Raw genomic sequence first — 13,874 nt, 5'->3', positions numbered from 1 at the left:
AACCATGGGTAAAGAAACTTGTTATTTGTTAGTAAGTCTTACAAGGTCATGCCACCTTGGTGTGTGCTTGTTTTATTTTATAAAATCCAGCTGTAGAAATTTTGAGGAAAACAATGGAAAGTTTACTTTTTGCAATATTTTATTATCACCAAACATGGTACCTAATTACTTTGCTTATATTTTTCCTTTAATTCTGATAACAATTCAATGCAGTAAAAATTGACGGCAGTATTTTTATGAGGAATCTGAGGCTAAGATACAAATGAAAACATACCTAGTATATGATACAGCCCAGATGAAATCCAAATCTAACTCAACATTTATTTGCAGTCTATCACACTGTCATGGATAATTCACCTTTATGGTTTGTGGTAGGTTCTAGTAACCATTTTAGAAATAAGTATCATCATACTTTTACAGACAAATGAGAAATAGCTAATTATTTTTCTAATGTTTTCTTCTCATCTTAATGCCATATCTTGCCACTGCCCCCATTACTCAGTTTTTCCACCCAAATACACATGTCCAAATGTATGATGGTTTCAGTAATAAGTCAGACTGTTCTCCTGCTAATAAAACAGGTATCTAATGCTTTTTCTAAAGGAACACGCAATGTCAATCTGCAGTATCTACTCTCATTCCTCTTTAAGTTTGGAATGAGCAATGCTGATATGTAAATCTTGTAATATTTTGGGTCTTCTTCTCATTCTGCTCCATAGTCTACTCCTATCTCCTCCTCTCCATCTGTCTCAGCCATTTTCAGAGGCCAAACCCGGGGGTTTCAGATTTACTCTACTGAAGATACAGACATGTTATTGACTTGCAGACTCAAGAACCGAAAACTGATTCTGAACCCATTGCCCAGTAGAGATCTCCCAACAAACAAACCCTGCTTTAGGGTGCTCCTGCTGAGGACGAGACAACAGTAACAGAATTGCCTGCACACGCTCAGAAAGAGACCAACCCAATGAGCCTGGATATTTCTGATTAATTCTGTTACTTAAGAAGTGCATGAATCTTCCATTCCTGTCTAACTTGGAAGAAAGAATTCGGCAAAGAGATGCATAGCAAGGGTTGAGTAGCAGAGTTTATTGAAGCACGATAAAGTACATTCCTAGAGAGGAGTGGAAAACAGTTCTGGGATGTTCCAGCTGGAAACACAGTAGTAGCAGTGTTTATATTTAAAGAGACAGTACGCTCTGAAAGAGGAGACAGTGTGGGCTGCTCTAAAAGAGGAGCCAGCAGCAGTCAGTGCTGAAGGACTCTTTTTTTTTTTTTTTTTTTTGAGGCGGAGTCTCGCTCTGTCGCCCAGGTTGGAGTGCAGAGGCACAATCTCCGCTCACTGCAAGCTCCGCCTCCTGGATCCACGCCATTCTCCTGCCTCAGCCCCGAGTAGCTGGGATTACAGGCGCCCACCACCACGCCCGGCTAAATTTTTGTATTTTTCAGTAGAGACAGGGTTTCACCGTGTTAGCCAGGATGGTCTTGATCTCCTGACCTGGTGATCCACCCGCCTCAGCCTCCCAAAGTGCTGGGATTACAGGCGTGAGCCACCGCGCCCGGCCAGAACTCTTTTTGTGAGAATCTCACATGATTATTCATGAAGGGGCCTGAGGGCGTGTCACTTGCAAACATGTTTCAGGAGGACTCTTTGGGTGCTCATGCTCTGTGGTTGTACTTGCTACTACACATGTTGCATGTCTCAGTATTAAAAATCTCCACCCAGAGGTGTGTTTTTTACTACCATAGTGAGCAAAAGGCTATTCTAGGTTATCTCTCAAATAACTATATCTAGTTATTGGAGGAGTGCACAATTTCATCAGTGGAGAAAGTCCCTGCTATGGCTGTTTCTGGCTAGGGCCTGATAAGTTCCCTCCAGGAATGGAGGGACCAACCACAAGGCCAGATGTAGCCAGTGTGGCCATTGTCCTTTTTGCTATTAGTGCACAGTGCTGATGATTAGTGGGCAGTGACTCCAAGACTCCTTTTCCCAGGGGCTCCCTTGCCTGCTCGTTTCTGACTATCTGCCTGCTCTAACGATAACAGACCTTATATGATACATTCGACATTCAGACTATTCAGGATGAAGGGATCACACAAATCCTGCAGCTCCCCTCACTGCAATTAACCGGTTCAAACACCAGAAAATTCATCCAGGAGCCATCAAAATAGTATAGTATATTCAGAAAAATCATTATTTGAAGAAACTTGAAGCAATAAGTACATAAAAAATGTCCCCATAGAATGTTCAGAAAATTCCACAGTAAAGAAAGAATTCTATGCGGTATATTCCAGAAGCATTTCATGGAGATAATAAAATCATGGTAACAAGTTTTGAAAATGCCCCCATTAACCCTATTTCAGTGTGTTGTTGATAAACAATTACTTTTCTTTACCACCTGTAATAGTGCATTCTTACATTGCCGTAAGAAAATACCTGAGACTGGGTAATTTCTAAAGATAAAGGGGCCAGGCGCGGTGGCTCATGTCTGTAATCCCAGCACTTTGGGAGGCCGAGACGGGCAGATCACGAGGTCAAGAGATCGAGACCATCCTGGCCAACAAGGTGAAACCCCATCTCTACTAAAAAAAAAAAAAGAAAAGAAAAGAAAAAGAAATAGCTGGGCATGGTGGTGTGCACCTGTAGTCCCAGATACCGAGGAGACTGAGGCAGGAGAACCACTTGAACCCGGAAGGCAGAGATTGCAGTGTGCCGAGATCACGCCACCGCATTCCAGCCTGGCAACAGAGCGAGACTCCATCTCAAAAACAAAACAAAACAAAAAAAATTTTCTTTTCATTTTTTTTTTTGAGACGGAATCTCGCTCTGTCACCAGGCTAGAGTGCAGTGGTGTGATCTCGACTCACTGCAACCTCCGCCTCCTGAGTTCAAGCAAGTCTCCTGCCTCAGCCTCCTGAGTAACTGGGACTACAGGTTCATGTCACAATGCCTGGCTGGCTTTTTTTTTTTTTTAGACTAAGTTTCGCTCTTGTTGCCCAGCCTGGAGTGCAATGGTGCAATCTCGGCTCACCACAACGTCCACCTCCCTGGTTCAAGCAATTCTCCCGCCTCTGCCTCCTGAGTAGCTGGGATTACAGGTATGCGCCACCATGCCCGGCTGATTTTTGTATTTTTTCTCCATGCTGGTCAGGCTAGTCTCAAACTCCCAACCTCAGGTGATCTGCCCGCCTTGGCCTCCCAAAGTGCTGGGACTATATGCGTGAGCCACTGCACCCAGCCCTAGCTAATTTTTGTATTTTTAGTAGAGATGGGGTTTCACCATGTTAGCCATGAGGGTCTCGATCCACCTGCCTAGGTCTCCCAAAGTGCTGGGATTACAGGCAAGAGCCACTGTGCCCGGCAGGAAAAAGGTTTAATTGACTCACAGTTCTATATGGATGGGAAGGCCTCAGGAAACTTACAATCATGGCAGAAGAGGAAGAGGACCATCTTATACGGCAGCAGGCGAGAGAGACTGTACCCATAGGAGGGTATATTTTATAAGTCAAACACTTATAAAAACCATCAGATCTCGTGAGAACTCACTCACTATGACAAGAACAGCATGGGGGAAATGGTCCCCATGATCTAATCACCTCCCAGCAGGTCCCACACTGGACATGTGGAGATTATGGGTATTACAATTCAAGATGAGATTTGGGTGGGGAAACAGAGCCAGGCTAACCATATAACTGTTATGGGATCATTGGGGTGTTGCTTTTCTTGCCAGAATCCTGTGACTGGTAATGCCTTTGCCCGAGTTTTACTCCGGCCAGCTGGGCTCATTCCACCCACTTTGCCTGGCATGCAGTGCTCAGCCCACACTACCGGCCTGGATCCCACACCTACCAAGGGTGAGTCAGGTGACGAGGGATGTGTGAGCAACTGAGTGTGAGGTCCGGCCACTGTGCAAAGCCGGGCATGTTAGCTGCGCAGGGCAGGCAGCTCTAGGTGCTGCCATGGGTGTCAGCTCCCTGTGAGGCTGCAGCTGGACCAGGCACACCACAAGCAGCTTCCACAGCTGGCACTGGGAACAACGTGGCACCTGGAAGCTTGGAGACCCCAGGAACCACAGGCCCTAAAAAGTGAGTCACAGCCCTGGCTCAGTGAGCTCCAGGTTTGGGCTCCCTGAAGAGCCACAACTCTTCTTTCCTTCTCTTTGCCCACGACATGGCGAGCAAGGGGCATGTTTCAGCCATGTTTGTGTTACAGCTTTTTTAGCCTCACCATTCGGTGGCAGATCCCCAGTTCTTGTCCTGAGTCCAGGAAGAATGAGGAACGCAGACACGTGGAGGTTCAGCAGGACAAAGAGGAGCTTTATTAAGCCATAGAACAACTCAGAGACCTGCAGTGGGCAGCTCCTCTCCATAGCCAGGTTGTCCCAACACCTGTTCAGCTCTCCGCAGAGAGGGTAGCTCCTCTCAGGAGGGCAACTCCTCTCTGCAGCAGGTCATCGCTCATCTCCTTGTCCTCTCTCTCGGCTCTCTCCATCCTCTGCTCCAGCCTGCCTGAGCCCAGGGCTTTTACAGGCCTCAGAGGGAAGTGCACATCATGGGCGGCCATGGGGCAGGCCCAGAAAAGGCACAAGTTCCCACTGCTGTCAGCAGGACTGGCAGCCCAGCCTGGTGAGCAGGGCCTCAGCAGGGACCTGCCTCTTTCTGCCCAGGAGGCTGTTTGCCTCCCACCACTATCCATGGCGACCAGGCTGCTCATGCCAAGGGGCACCTATAGGCCACGCCAGTTTCCTCAGCCCATCTTCTTTCAGCTTCCCCATGGCTGAGGTGGCAGGAGACTGGTATGTCAGTGCTGCCCTGAGTGTGCACACACCCGACCAGGCTGTGGCAGCACCGGGGCTGGGCCCACCTCCACTCTGAGATCAGAGCAGGAGCTGGGAGAGACCGGGGAGAGAGGCCAGGCAGTGGGAGCAGACACCCCGGAGATCAGGGACATGGAGGCCTTCTCAGCCTTGAGGGCATGGAGGGCAGAGAGGCCTGGACCCTGCTGCGGTAGGGTGGGTCTCCCACCCAATCTGTGGAGCCTGCAGGTAGCCCCTGTCACAGCTTCTTGCAGCCTGAGGTGGGCAGCTCCATTTGCTGGGCCCAGGCCGGCATCTGGGGCAAAGGTGATGTCTCTGCAAGATCTTCTCCTAGAACTCAGGGGTGGCTCAAGCCTGTAATCCCAGCACTTTGGGAGGCTGGGGCAGGCGGATCACGAGGTCAGGAGATCGAGACCATCCTGGCTAACACGGTGAAACCCCGTCTCTACTAAAAATACAAAAAAAAATTAGCCAGGCATGATGGCAGACCCCTGTAGTCCCAGCTACTTGGGAGGCTGAGGCAGGAGAATGGTATGAACCCGGGAGGCAGAGCTTGCAGTGAGCCAAGATCACGCCACTGCCCTCCCGCCTGGGCGACAGAGCAAGACTCCATTTCAAAGAAAAAAAATTAATAATAATATAAAGAATAATAATTATCTAAATGTAGAATTATACATGTAAAATTATATGATTACATCAACTGATGTAATTCATAGTTTTTCCCTAGGGTTCTCTTTTCTGAACATTCTGTAACATATTATTTAGCAAAGTCTTCTTATATCTTCCCTTATGATAAAACAAGAGAAGCCTAATAGTAAAGGGCCATAGCCTCGGTCAAATGATGGGAACCAGGAATGAGGGATTGAACACTCTTCACATAAAATATTAATTATTTTAAAACAGAGTTGTTCTGTCAACAGCTGACGTTGAGTCTTTGATCGATCTCTCAGACCCCTGAATACTTTGATTGCACAGTTGACCTTATCACATTGTTAGGGTAAGTGCTATACAAAGGCACCTTCAGACCCTCCATTGCACATAGGTGGCCCTGCAAACCCCTTGCCTGTGTGTGGTTTGGAGGTGCCACTAAACTTGGGGGCAGCATCAGGAGACACATTTGAAAAAAACTTTTACTCAGATTAAATTATTAAAAACTTTCAATTTCCTTTAACTTATTAGAGACATCCCTACCTGTAAAGAGGTGCAGATTGCACTCTCCAGTCAACAGCTGTCATTCTGTCATATCATCAGATACCTGGGGCTGCTGCTCCTTGAGGTGTCCAGAGAATCACAGGATTTTCCAGTATTGAAAGACCTGAAAGATCACGGTGCCTTCATTTCAACTATGAGATATGAAGTAATTTTCCCAAATCTACAACATTAAGATATGGTGCAATAAGGACCAGATTAAAGGTCTGCACATTGGCAACCACGTTCCCTCCATCTCCTTTACTCCTAAACACACTCACACACTCACTTCTGCAAACAATTCTCTTGTCAAGTGGGAAATGAATGCTCTTACAAGGCTCAAACTTGTGAACACATCACCGACCAGCACAGAGATGGCTAACAATAGGGACCCAATTAAAGTGTTTTACATGCAACTGGATCAAACCTTTCAAGTACTAAATTAAAACAATCCTTTAAAGAAGAAAATTGTTTCAGAAGAGGATCTTCATACTGAATCTCTGACCTGCGACTGATGATGCTGTTGAACTCAGATGTTGATTGGTTCTCCAACACGAGATTACCCAATCCAGGAGCAAGGAAATCAGTAACTTCCTCCCTATAATTTGGAATGTGGGTGGAGGGGGGGTCATAGTTCTCCCTGAGTGAGACTTGCCTGCTACCCTGGCCCCTGGTCCTGTCCTGTTCTCCAGCATGGTGTGTCTGAAGCTCCCTGGAGGCTCCTGCATGGCAGCTCTCACAGTGACACTGATGGTGCTGAGCTCCCCACTGGCTTTGGCTGGGGACACCCGACGTAAGTGCACATTGTGGGTGCTGAGCTACTATGGAGTGGGGAAAATAGGGAGTTGTGTTAACATTGTGCCCGGACCATGTCTGTTATGAAATTGTGACTTTTTTCAGAGATTGTCCATCTTTATCATTGGATCCCAAATTATTTCCACCACAAAAAGGAACTTGACTACTTGCCCTCTCCATGAGACTTGTGTAAGGGGACTCCATACAGGTCGTTTCTTTTTCAAATCTATACCAATAAAACCTTTGCATCACATGTCCTCAGGGTCTTTAGAGGATTTAGAAATAAGGATGCTAAAATAAATTCCCCATACAGCACTTCCCTTTATTATGTTGACTTATGTCAGACAAAAGGAGGTTTTTACTGAAAATTTTGTGGGAATCAAGGGAATTCAAAGTGTCTCTCCTAGACAACCCTGGGTTATATCCTCCCAGTGTGCCAGGATTAAAGATGTAAGCCACTGTGCCCAGGCCAAAAGAGATGACTCTTAATAAAAAGATTTCCTTTTTCTTAAATCACTGTTTCTTTATCTGTGAATTCTTCTTCCAACTAGAAGGAGGAGAAAGAAGAAGTTTGTCTGTATTTCTCACCAGGAGAAGGGGTCTAGTGTGACATCAAAATGAAAGAGTGCTGGAGCTTAAGCCCCCTCTTGCTTTCCAGGATCCCCGCAGTGATCAGTTCCTGTATCCTGGTCTATTAATGTAAACCATGCTTCTTTTTCTCAGCAGCTACTGTGGCCTGGGCTCCATTCTAGGTTCAAATCATTCTGTTTGATTAAGATAGAGAGGGTCTCTACTCTCATGGAAGTTACACAAGTGTAGAAGAGACAAACACTAACCCAATAAGCATTTAACAAAGAAGAAAATGTTACAGAGACATCATGCACTGAAGAAAAGACATCAGGTTCATGAAAAGAGAGAAATGGATTCACCTACTTTAGTTCGTATGTTTAGGGAGCTGTACCTGAGAAAGTGATATTCAGCTGAGACAACAAAATAAGTAGACAGTGGTGAAGATCTAACGGATGAAAGTTCCAGGGAGACCGAATCGGGGGAAAACCCTGGTGTGGGAAATTATGTGGAGGGAGAGAAAGAAGGCTAGAGGTGCCGACGTATAGAAAGCAAGGAAGTGGAGAGACAGAAGATGAGGTAGGACACAGAGAGGAAGTCAGGAGCCTCGTCATTATAGGCTCTGATGTCCACGGTAAAAAATTTGAATTTTATTTTATTTTTATTTATTTTTTAATTTAATTTAACTGTATTTTTTTGAGATGAAGTTTCATTCCTGTTGTCCAGGCTGGAGTGCAGTGGCACAATCTCAGCTCACTGTAACCTCTGCTTCCCAGGTTCAAGTGATTCTCCTGCCTCAGTTTCCCAAGTAGCTGGGATTACAGGCACCCACCACCATACTGGCTAATGTTTTTGTATTTTTCGTAGAGGTGGGGTATCACCATGTTGACCAGGTTGGTCTTGAACTCCTGACCTCAGATAATCTGTCTGCCTTGGCCTCCCAAAGTGCTGGGATTACAGGCGTGAGCCACCATGCCCAGACTGAATTTTATTTAAATAGATAAGTTACTGTATGGTTACAGGGAGAGTTAATTTATATTAACTTTTGTTTGTTTGTTTGTTTGTTTGTGATGGAGTCTCGCTCTGTTGCCCAGGCTAGATTACAGTGGCACAATCTCGGCTCACTGCAACCTCCACCTCCTGGGTTCAAGCAATTCTCCTGCCTCAGTCTCCCGAGTAGCTGGGACCACAGGCACGTGCCACCACACATGGCTAATTTTTTGTATTTTTAGTAGGGATGGGGTTTCACCGTGTTAGCCAGGATGGTCTCGATCTCCTGACCTCAGATGATTCACCGACCTCAGCCTCCCAAAGTCCTGGAATCACAGGCATGAGCCACTGCGCCCTGCCTATATTCAATTATTAAAATTAATCCTACCTACTCTGTGGGGATTGGATTGTTGGGGTTCACGAGTGGTCAGGAAGACTATTTAGCAGCACAGCAGGGAATTCTCCTGGGAAAACAAGCTTGTGGCTTCATGGAGTGCATTAGTGATAAAGACAGTGAAAAGGATAAAGTGGACAGACTTGGCATGTATTTTTGCTGAGTTTGTTAATGAATTACTGTAAAGGGGATGGAACAATCAAGCTTATTCCTAAGGATTTTGTTTTGACAAACAAGTGGGTGGTGGTGTTTTTTATTGACACAGGAAAAACTATGAGAGGAAATGACTTGAAGTGGGTGGTTGGAAATAAAAGTTTTGTTTAAATTTCAAATGATTTCTTGACATTCATGTAGAAAAATCAGGTCAGTGGCATTTAAGAGACTCATGGTGAGGCTAGGGTTTCAGGTATTTATGTTGGCAGCATCAATATGTGTAGTATGTTAAATTCCAGGGAGTGGAAGAGGATACATAGGGAGATGGATTGTGCGGAGAAAAAAGAAGAGGGCACAGGCCAGCAAAGGGGGCTGAGAAAGAGCCCAGGGATGTTGGAGAAAAAACAAGAGAACATAATGCGTGTAAGTCAAGGAAAACAGATTTTTTTCAAGGAGAAGGGAGAGGCCAATTGTGGTGAGTACCACTAAGAGGAGGGGGAGTGAGAACCTGACAGAGAAGCAAGCGCTGGGTTTGGTGGAGTTGATATTTGCAGTCAATCGAGTACACAGGGAGAAACTGGATTGGATCATTTGAAGAGCGAGTAGAAGTGAGGATGAGGTTAAGGCTGACTGGAGGCAGGGAGGGGGTCCCCAAAACCTGGGGATCGAAAGGGGTTTTCCCGCCTGGCCCCCCAGGCCCCCGTTCGCCTCAGGAAGACGGAGGATGAGCCCCTGGGCTGCTGGGGGTGGGCGGTGCGGGTGGGGCGGGTTAAGGTTCCCAGTGCCCGCGCCCTGCCCAGGAGCCCCGGATGGCGGCGTCGCTGTCAGTGTCTTCTCAGGAGGCCGCCCGTGTGACCGGATCCTTCGTGTCCCCACAGCACGTTTCTTGGAGTACTCTACATCTGAGTGTCATTTCTTCAACGGGACGGAGCGGGTGCGGTACCTGGACAGATACTTCTATAACCAGGAGGAGTTCGTGCGCTTCGACAGCGACGTGGGGGAGTACCGGGCGGTGTCGGAGCTGGGGCGGCCTGACGCCGAGTACTGGAACAGCCAGAAGGACTTCCTGGAGCAGAGGCGGGCCCAGGTTGACAACTACTGCAGACACAACTACCGGGTTGGTGAGAGCTTCACAGTGCAGCGGCGAGGTGAGCGCGGCGGGGGGCGGGGCCTGGGTCCCTGTGAGCTGGGAATCTGAGTGTGTGTGTGTGTGTGTGTGTGTGTGTGTGTGTGTGTGTGTGTCAGAGAGAGAGACAGAGACAGAGAGAGAGACAGAGAGAGAGACAGAGACAGAGCGCGCGCCATCTGTGATCATTTAGAATCCTCTCTATCCCGACCAAGCAGTTCTGAGAGCACAGGTGTGTGTAGAGTGTGGATTTGTCTGTGTGTCTGTTGTGGGAGGGGAGGCAGGAGGGGGCTGCTTCTTATCCTTGGAGGCCTCTGTGGGGAGGTGACATGGGAGGTGGGTGCAGGGGGCTGGAGAGAGAGGAGACCTTGATTGTCCTGGGTCCTTAGAGATGCAGGGAAGGGAAGTGTAAGGAGTATGTGGTTGGGGTGAAGGTTTAGGGGAGGAGAGCTGAGGGGTATGGAAGGTTTGGGATAATGTGAGGAGGCCAGTTCCAGACTGTCCCTGGCACACACCCTTCATGTAATCTCTGAAATAAAAAGGTGTGGTGTTCATTTGCAAAAGCATTAGATTAATTTCTAGGGAAATTGAGGAGACCTCTGAGGCACCCTGAAGTTTCTTTAAGTCTAAATTTCTTGCTAATTTTTTTTTTTCAGTGTGTACAGGTTTACATAGTAGAAATGACTGTGAAACTAACTTCTTGAATTAAAGTTTTAACACAGTTATTCTTTTGTTATAATGCTAATAGTTTTCTAGTAGTTACATATTATTCTTTTACATGTAATAGTTGTGATACAACTCACCTCACTTTCCCCTTTGTTGACTTTTATTATGACATTCTCCAAAAGTTGAAAATGTATGTTTCTGGTTAATTTTTAATTTATATTTTTTATTTGTAATTCCTTTGAATTATTTTGACCTATTTATTGGCCAGTTATAATTACTGCTCTAAGAATTCCCTATCGTATTAGGCAGGTAATGGACAATGATCTACTGTCTAATATCTCGAGGGCTTAGTATTTTTCTCAGTGACTTTGTGGGTTCTTTGTACTGTAAGATTATTAACACTTTATTGATATTTGATTCAGCATTTGCTCCAGTTTGTGGTATGTTGATTTTGAAAATTCTTTTCCATGTTAAGAATTTGAACATTTTTATTTAATAAAATATATTGCAAAATTTTGATTAATGATTTACAATCCATCTTAAATCTACCATTTTGTGGTATTGTTGTCTCTAGGTTTCTCCTTACTTAAAAAAAATTATTGTATTTATTGAGAGTATGCTAGTGTCAGGGATTTTCCTGGGCATAAGCACCCCAAGTAACGAGTCCCAGACACTGCCTTAATCCAAATGTCATTCTGGAAAGAAAAATCATTTTACAATGATAGGCCTAATAATAATTACGCTTGTGTTGCACGGGAGATGCATTGATCAGCTAAATATAAATATAAGAACTTTCAAAACTAAAATGACATTCCTTAATCCTTCTCTCTGCTTCAGGACTCATGCTTTTCTAGGAACTTAAAAATTTGGAGAATCATTTCTGTCTGTCCCACCTTCCCAGGGGCAGAACCATTTCTGTGGTGTTCTAAGGTGTGAGTGCATGGCGGTAGTATTCCTAAAAATTCATACTCGGTTTCCTCATGTACCCAACTCTGTCCCTTTATCTATCCACATTGCTTTAAATCATATTTTTCTGTCACGGTGTACAAGGATGATAAATAGGTGCCAAGTGGAGCACCCAAGTGTGATAAGCCCTCTCACAGTGGAATGGAGTGAGAAGCTTCTGATCTCATAAATTGAAAGCTATCTTCAGTCATTGTTTTATACATTTTACGTGCATTAATCCTCATATAACCCCAAGAGGTAAATTAGTATAATTGTCCTTCATTGTAGGTGACAAAGTTGAGACACAGAAGAATCAAAAAACTCTTCCAGGATCAACCAGTAAAAGGCAGCCCTTGGATTTGAACCAGGCAACCTGGCTCAGATATCAGTTTTAATTACTGTACTCTACTTTCAAAGATTTGTAAACACTTTGACAATGCATGCCAATTTCAAGCTATGAAGAAACAAACATAATTTTTCACAACATCTCTCAAATCTAATGGGTCCTCACTATCAAGATTAAATTCCAGGCTGACACTGTAAGGCCACTTGGCCAGCTGTGCTGGAGGCCTGGTCAAGGCCAGAGCCTGGGTTTACAGAGAAGCAGACAAACAGCCAAACAAGGAGACACTCTGTCTTCCTGACTCATTCCCACTATGTTCTTTTCTCCTAGTCCAACCTAAGGTGACTGTGTATCCTTCAAAGATCCAGACCCTGCAGCACCACAGCCTCCTGGTCTGCTCTGTGAGTGGTTTCTATCCAGGCAGCATTGAAGTCAGGTGGTTCCGGAATGGTCAGGAAGAGAAGGCTGGGGTGGTGTCCACAGGCCTGATCCAGAATGGAGACTGGACCTTCCAGACCCTGGTGATGCTGGAAACAGTTCCTCGGAGTGGAGAGGTTTACACCTGCCAAGTGGAGCACCCAAGCGTGACCAGCCCTCTCACAGTGGAATGGAGTGAGCAGCTTTCTGACTTCATACATTTCTCACCCACCAAGAAGGGGACTGTACTAATCCCTGAGTGTCAAGTTTCTCCTCTCCCACATCCTATTTTCATTTGCTCCATGTTCTTATCGCCATTAGCACAGGTCACTGGGGGTAACCCTGTAGGTGTTCCTAGAAACACCTGTACCTCCTGGAGAAGCAGTCACGCCTGCCAGGCAGGAGAGGCTGTCCCTCTTTTGAACTTCCCCGTGTTGTCACAGGTCAGGGTCACCTGGTCTCCCTGGGCTCCAGGCCCTGTCTCTGGGTCTGAGACTGAGTTTCTGGTGCTGTTGCTCTGAGTTGTTTGTTGTGATCTGGGAAGAGAAGTGTAGGGGCCTACCTCACATGAGGGAAGTCTGATCTCAGCTCTGCCTTTTATTAGCTCTGTCACTCTAGACAAACTACTTAGCCTCACTGAGTCTCAGGCTTTCTGTGGATCAGATGTTGAACTCGTGCCTTACATCAAGGCTGTAATATTTGAATGAGTTTGATGTCTGAACCTTGTAACTGTTCAGTGTGATTTGAAATCCTTTTTTTCTCCAGAAATGGTAGTTATTTTAGTTCTTGTGGGGCAGCCTTCTTCCCCATTTTCAAAGCTCTGAATCTTAGAGTCTCAATTAAAGAGGTTCAGTTTGGAATAAACATCACTAAACCTGGCTTCCTCTCTCAGGAGCACGGTCTGAATCTGCACAGAGCAAGATGCTGAGTGGAGTCGGAGGCTTTGTGCTGGGCCTGCTCTTCCTTGGGGCCGGGCTGTTCATCTACTTCAGGAATCAGAAAGGTGAGGAGCCTTTGGTAACTGGCTCTCTGTCCATAGGCTTTTCTGGAGGAGGAACTATGGCTTTGCTGAGGTTAGTTCTCAGTATATGAGTGGCGCTGGATAAAGCCTTTCTTTCCCCAAATGACCTCCAATGTCCTGATAATCCAGAAATCATCAGTGCATGGTTTCTATGTCAAAGCATAATAGCTTGTGGCCTGCAGAGACAAGAGGAAGGTTAACAAGTAGGGGTCCTTTGGTTTGAGATCCTGGAGCAAATTACAGAAGAACCACTAAGGCTAATGCAATTACACTGGATCCTGTGACAGACACTTCATGCTTCATGGGTCACATGGTCTGTTTCTGCTCCTCTCTGCCCTGGTTGGTGTGGGTTGTGGTGTTAGAGAAATCTCAGGTGGGAGATCTAGCGCTGGGACATTGTGTTGGAGGACAGACTTGCTTCAATATGTTTAAATGTATATCTTTTCCTACTT

General features: G+C 45.8%; 1 protein-coding gene across 10 annotated transcripts in view; it reads left to right on the top strand.

Annotated features, from left to right (window-relative positions):
- LOC126952700 (HLA class II histocompatibility antigen, DRB1 beta chain) overlaps positions 1–13,874 on the top strand; it is a 174,541-nt gene that overhangs the window by 110,517 nt on the left and 50,150 nt on the right. For 2 of the 10 annotated variants that reach the window (XM_050787523.1, XM_050787525.1), the window contains exon 4: positions 13,294–13,404. The exons of 4 other annotated variants lie outside the window; for them this stretch is intronic. In XM_050787523.1, coding sequence (XP_050643480.1) covers positions 13,294–13,404 — 111 coding nt within the window. Of the gene's footprint in view, positions 1–6,590; positions 6,799–9,782; positions 10,053–12,314; positions 12,597–13,293; positions 13,405–13,874 lie in introns of those variants that run through there. 4 more of the 10 variants (XM_050787518.1, XM_050787528.1, XM_050787521.1 and 1 more) reach the window with 4 other exon arrangements.

The sequence above is a fragment of the Macaca thibetana genome, chromosome 4 (genome assembly GCF_024542745.1).
Source record: "Macaca thibetana thibetana isolate TM-01 chromosome 4, ASM2454274v1, whole genome shotgun sequence".
NCBI classification, from domain to species: Eukaryota; Metazoa; Chordata; class Mammalia; order Primates; family Cercopithecidae; genus Macaca; species Macaca thibetana.
This window is presented reverse-complemented; position numbering and strand designations above follow the sequence as displayed.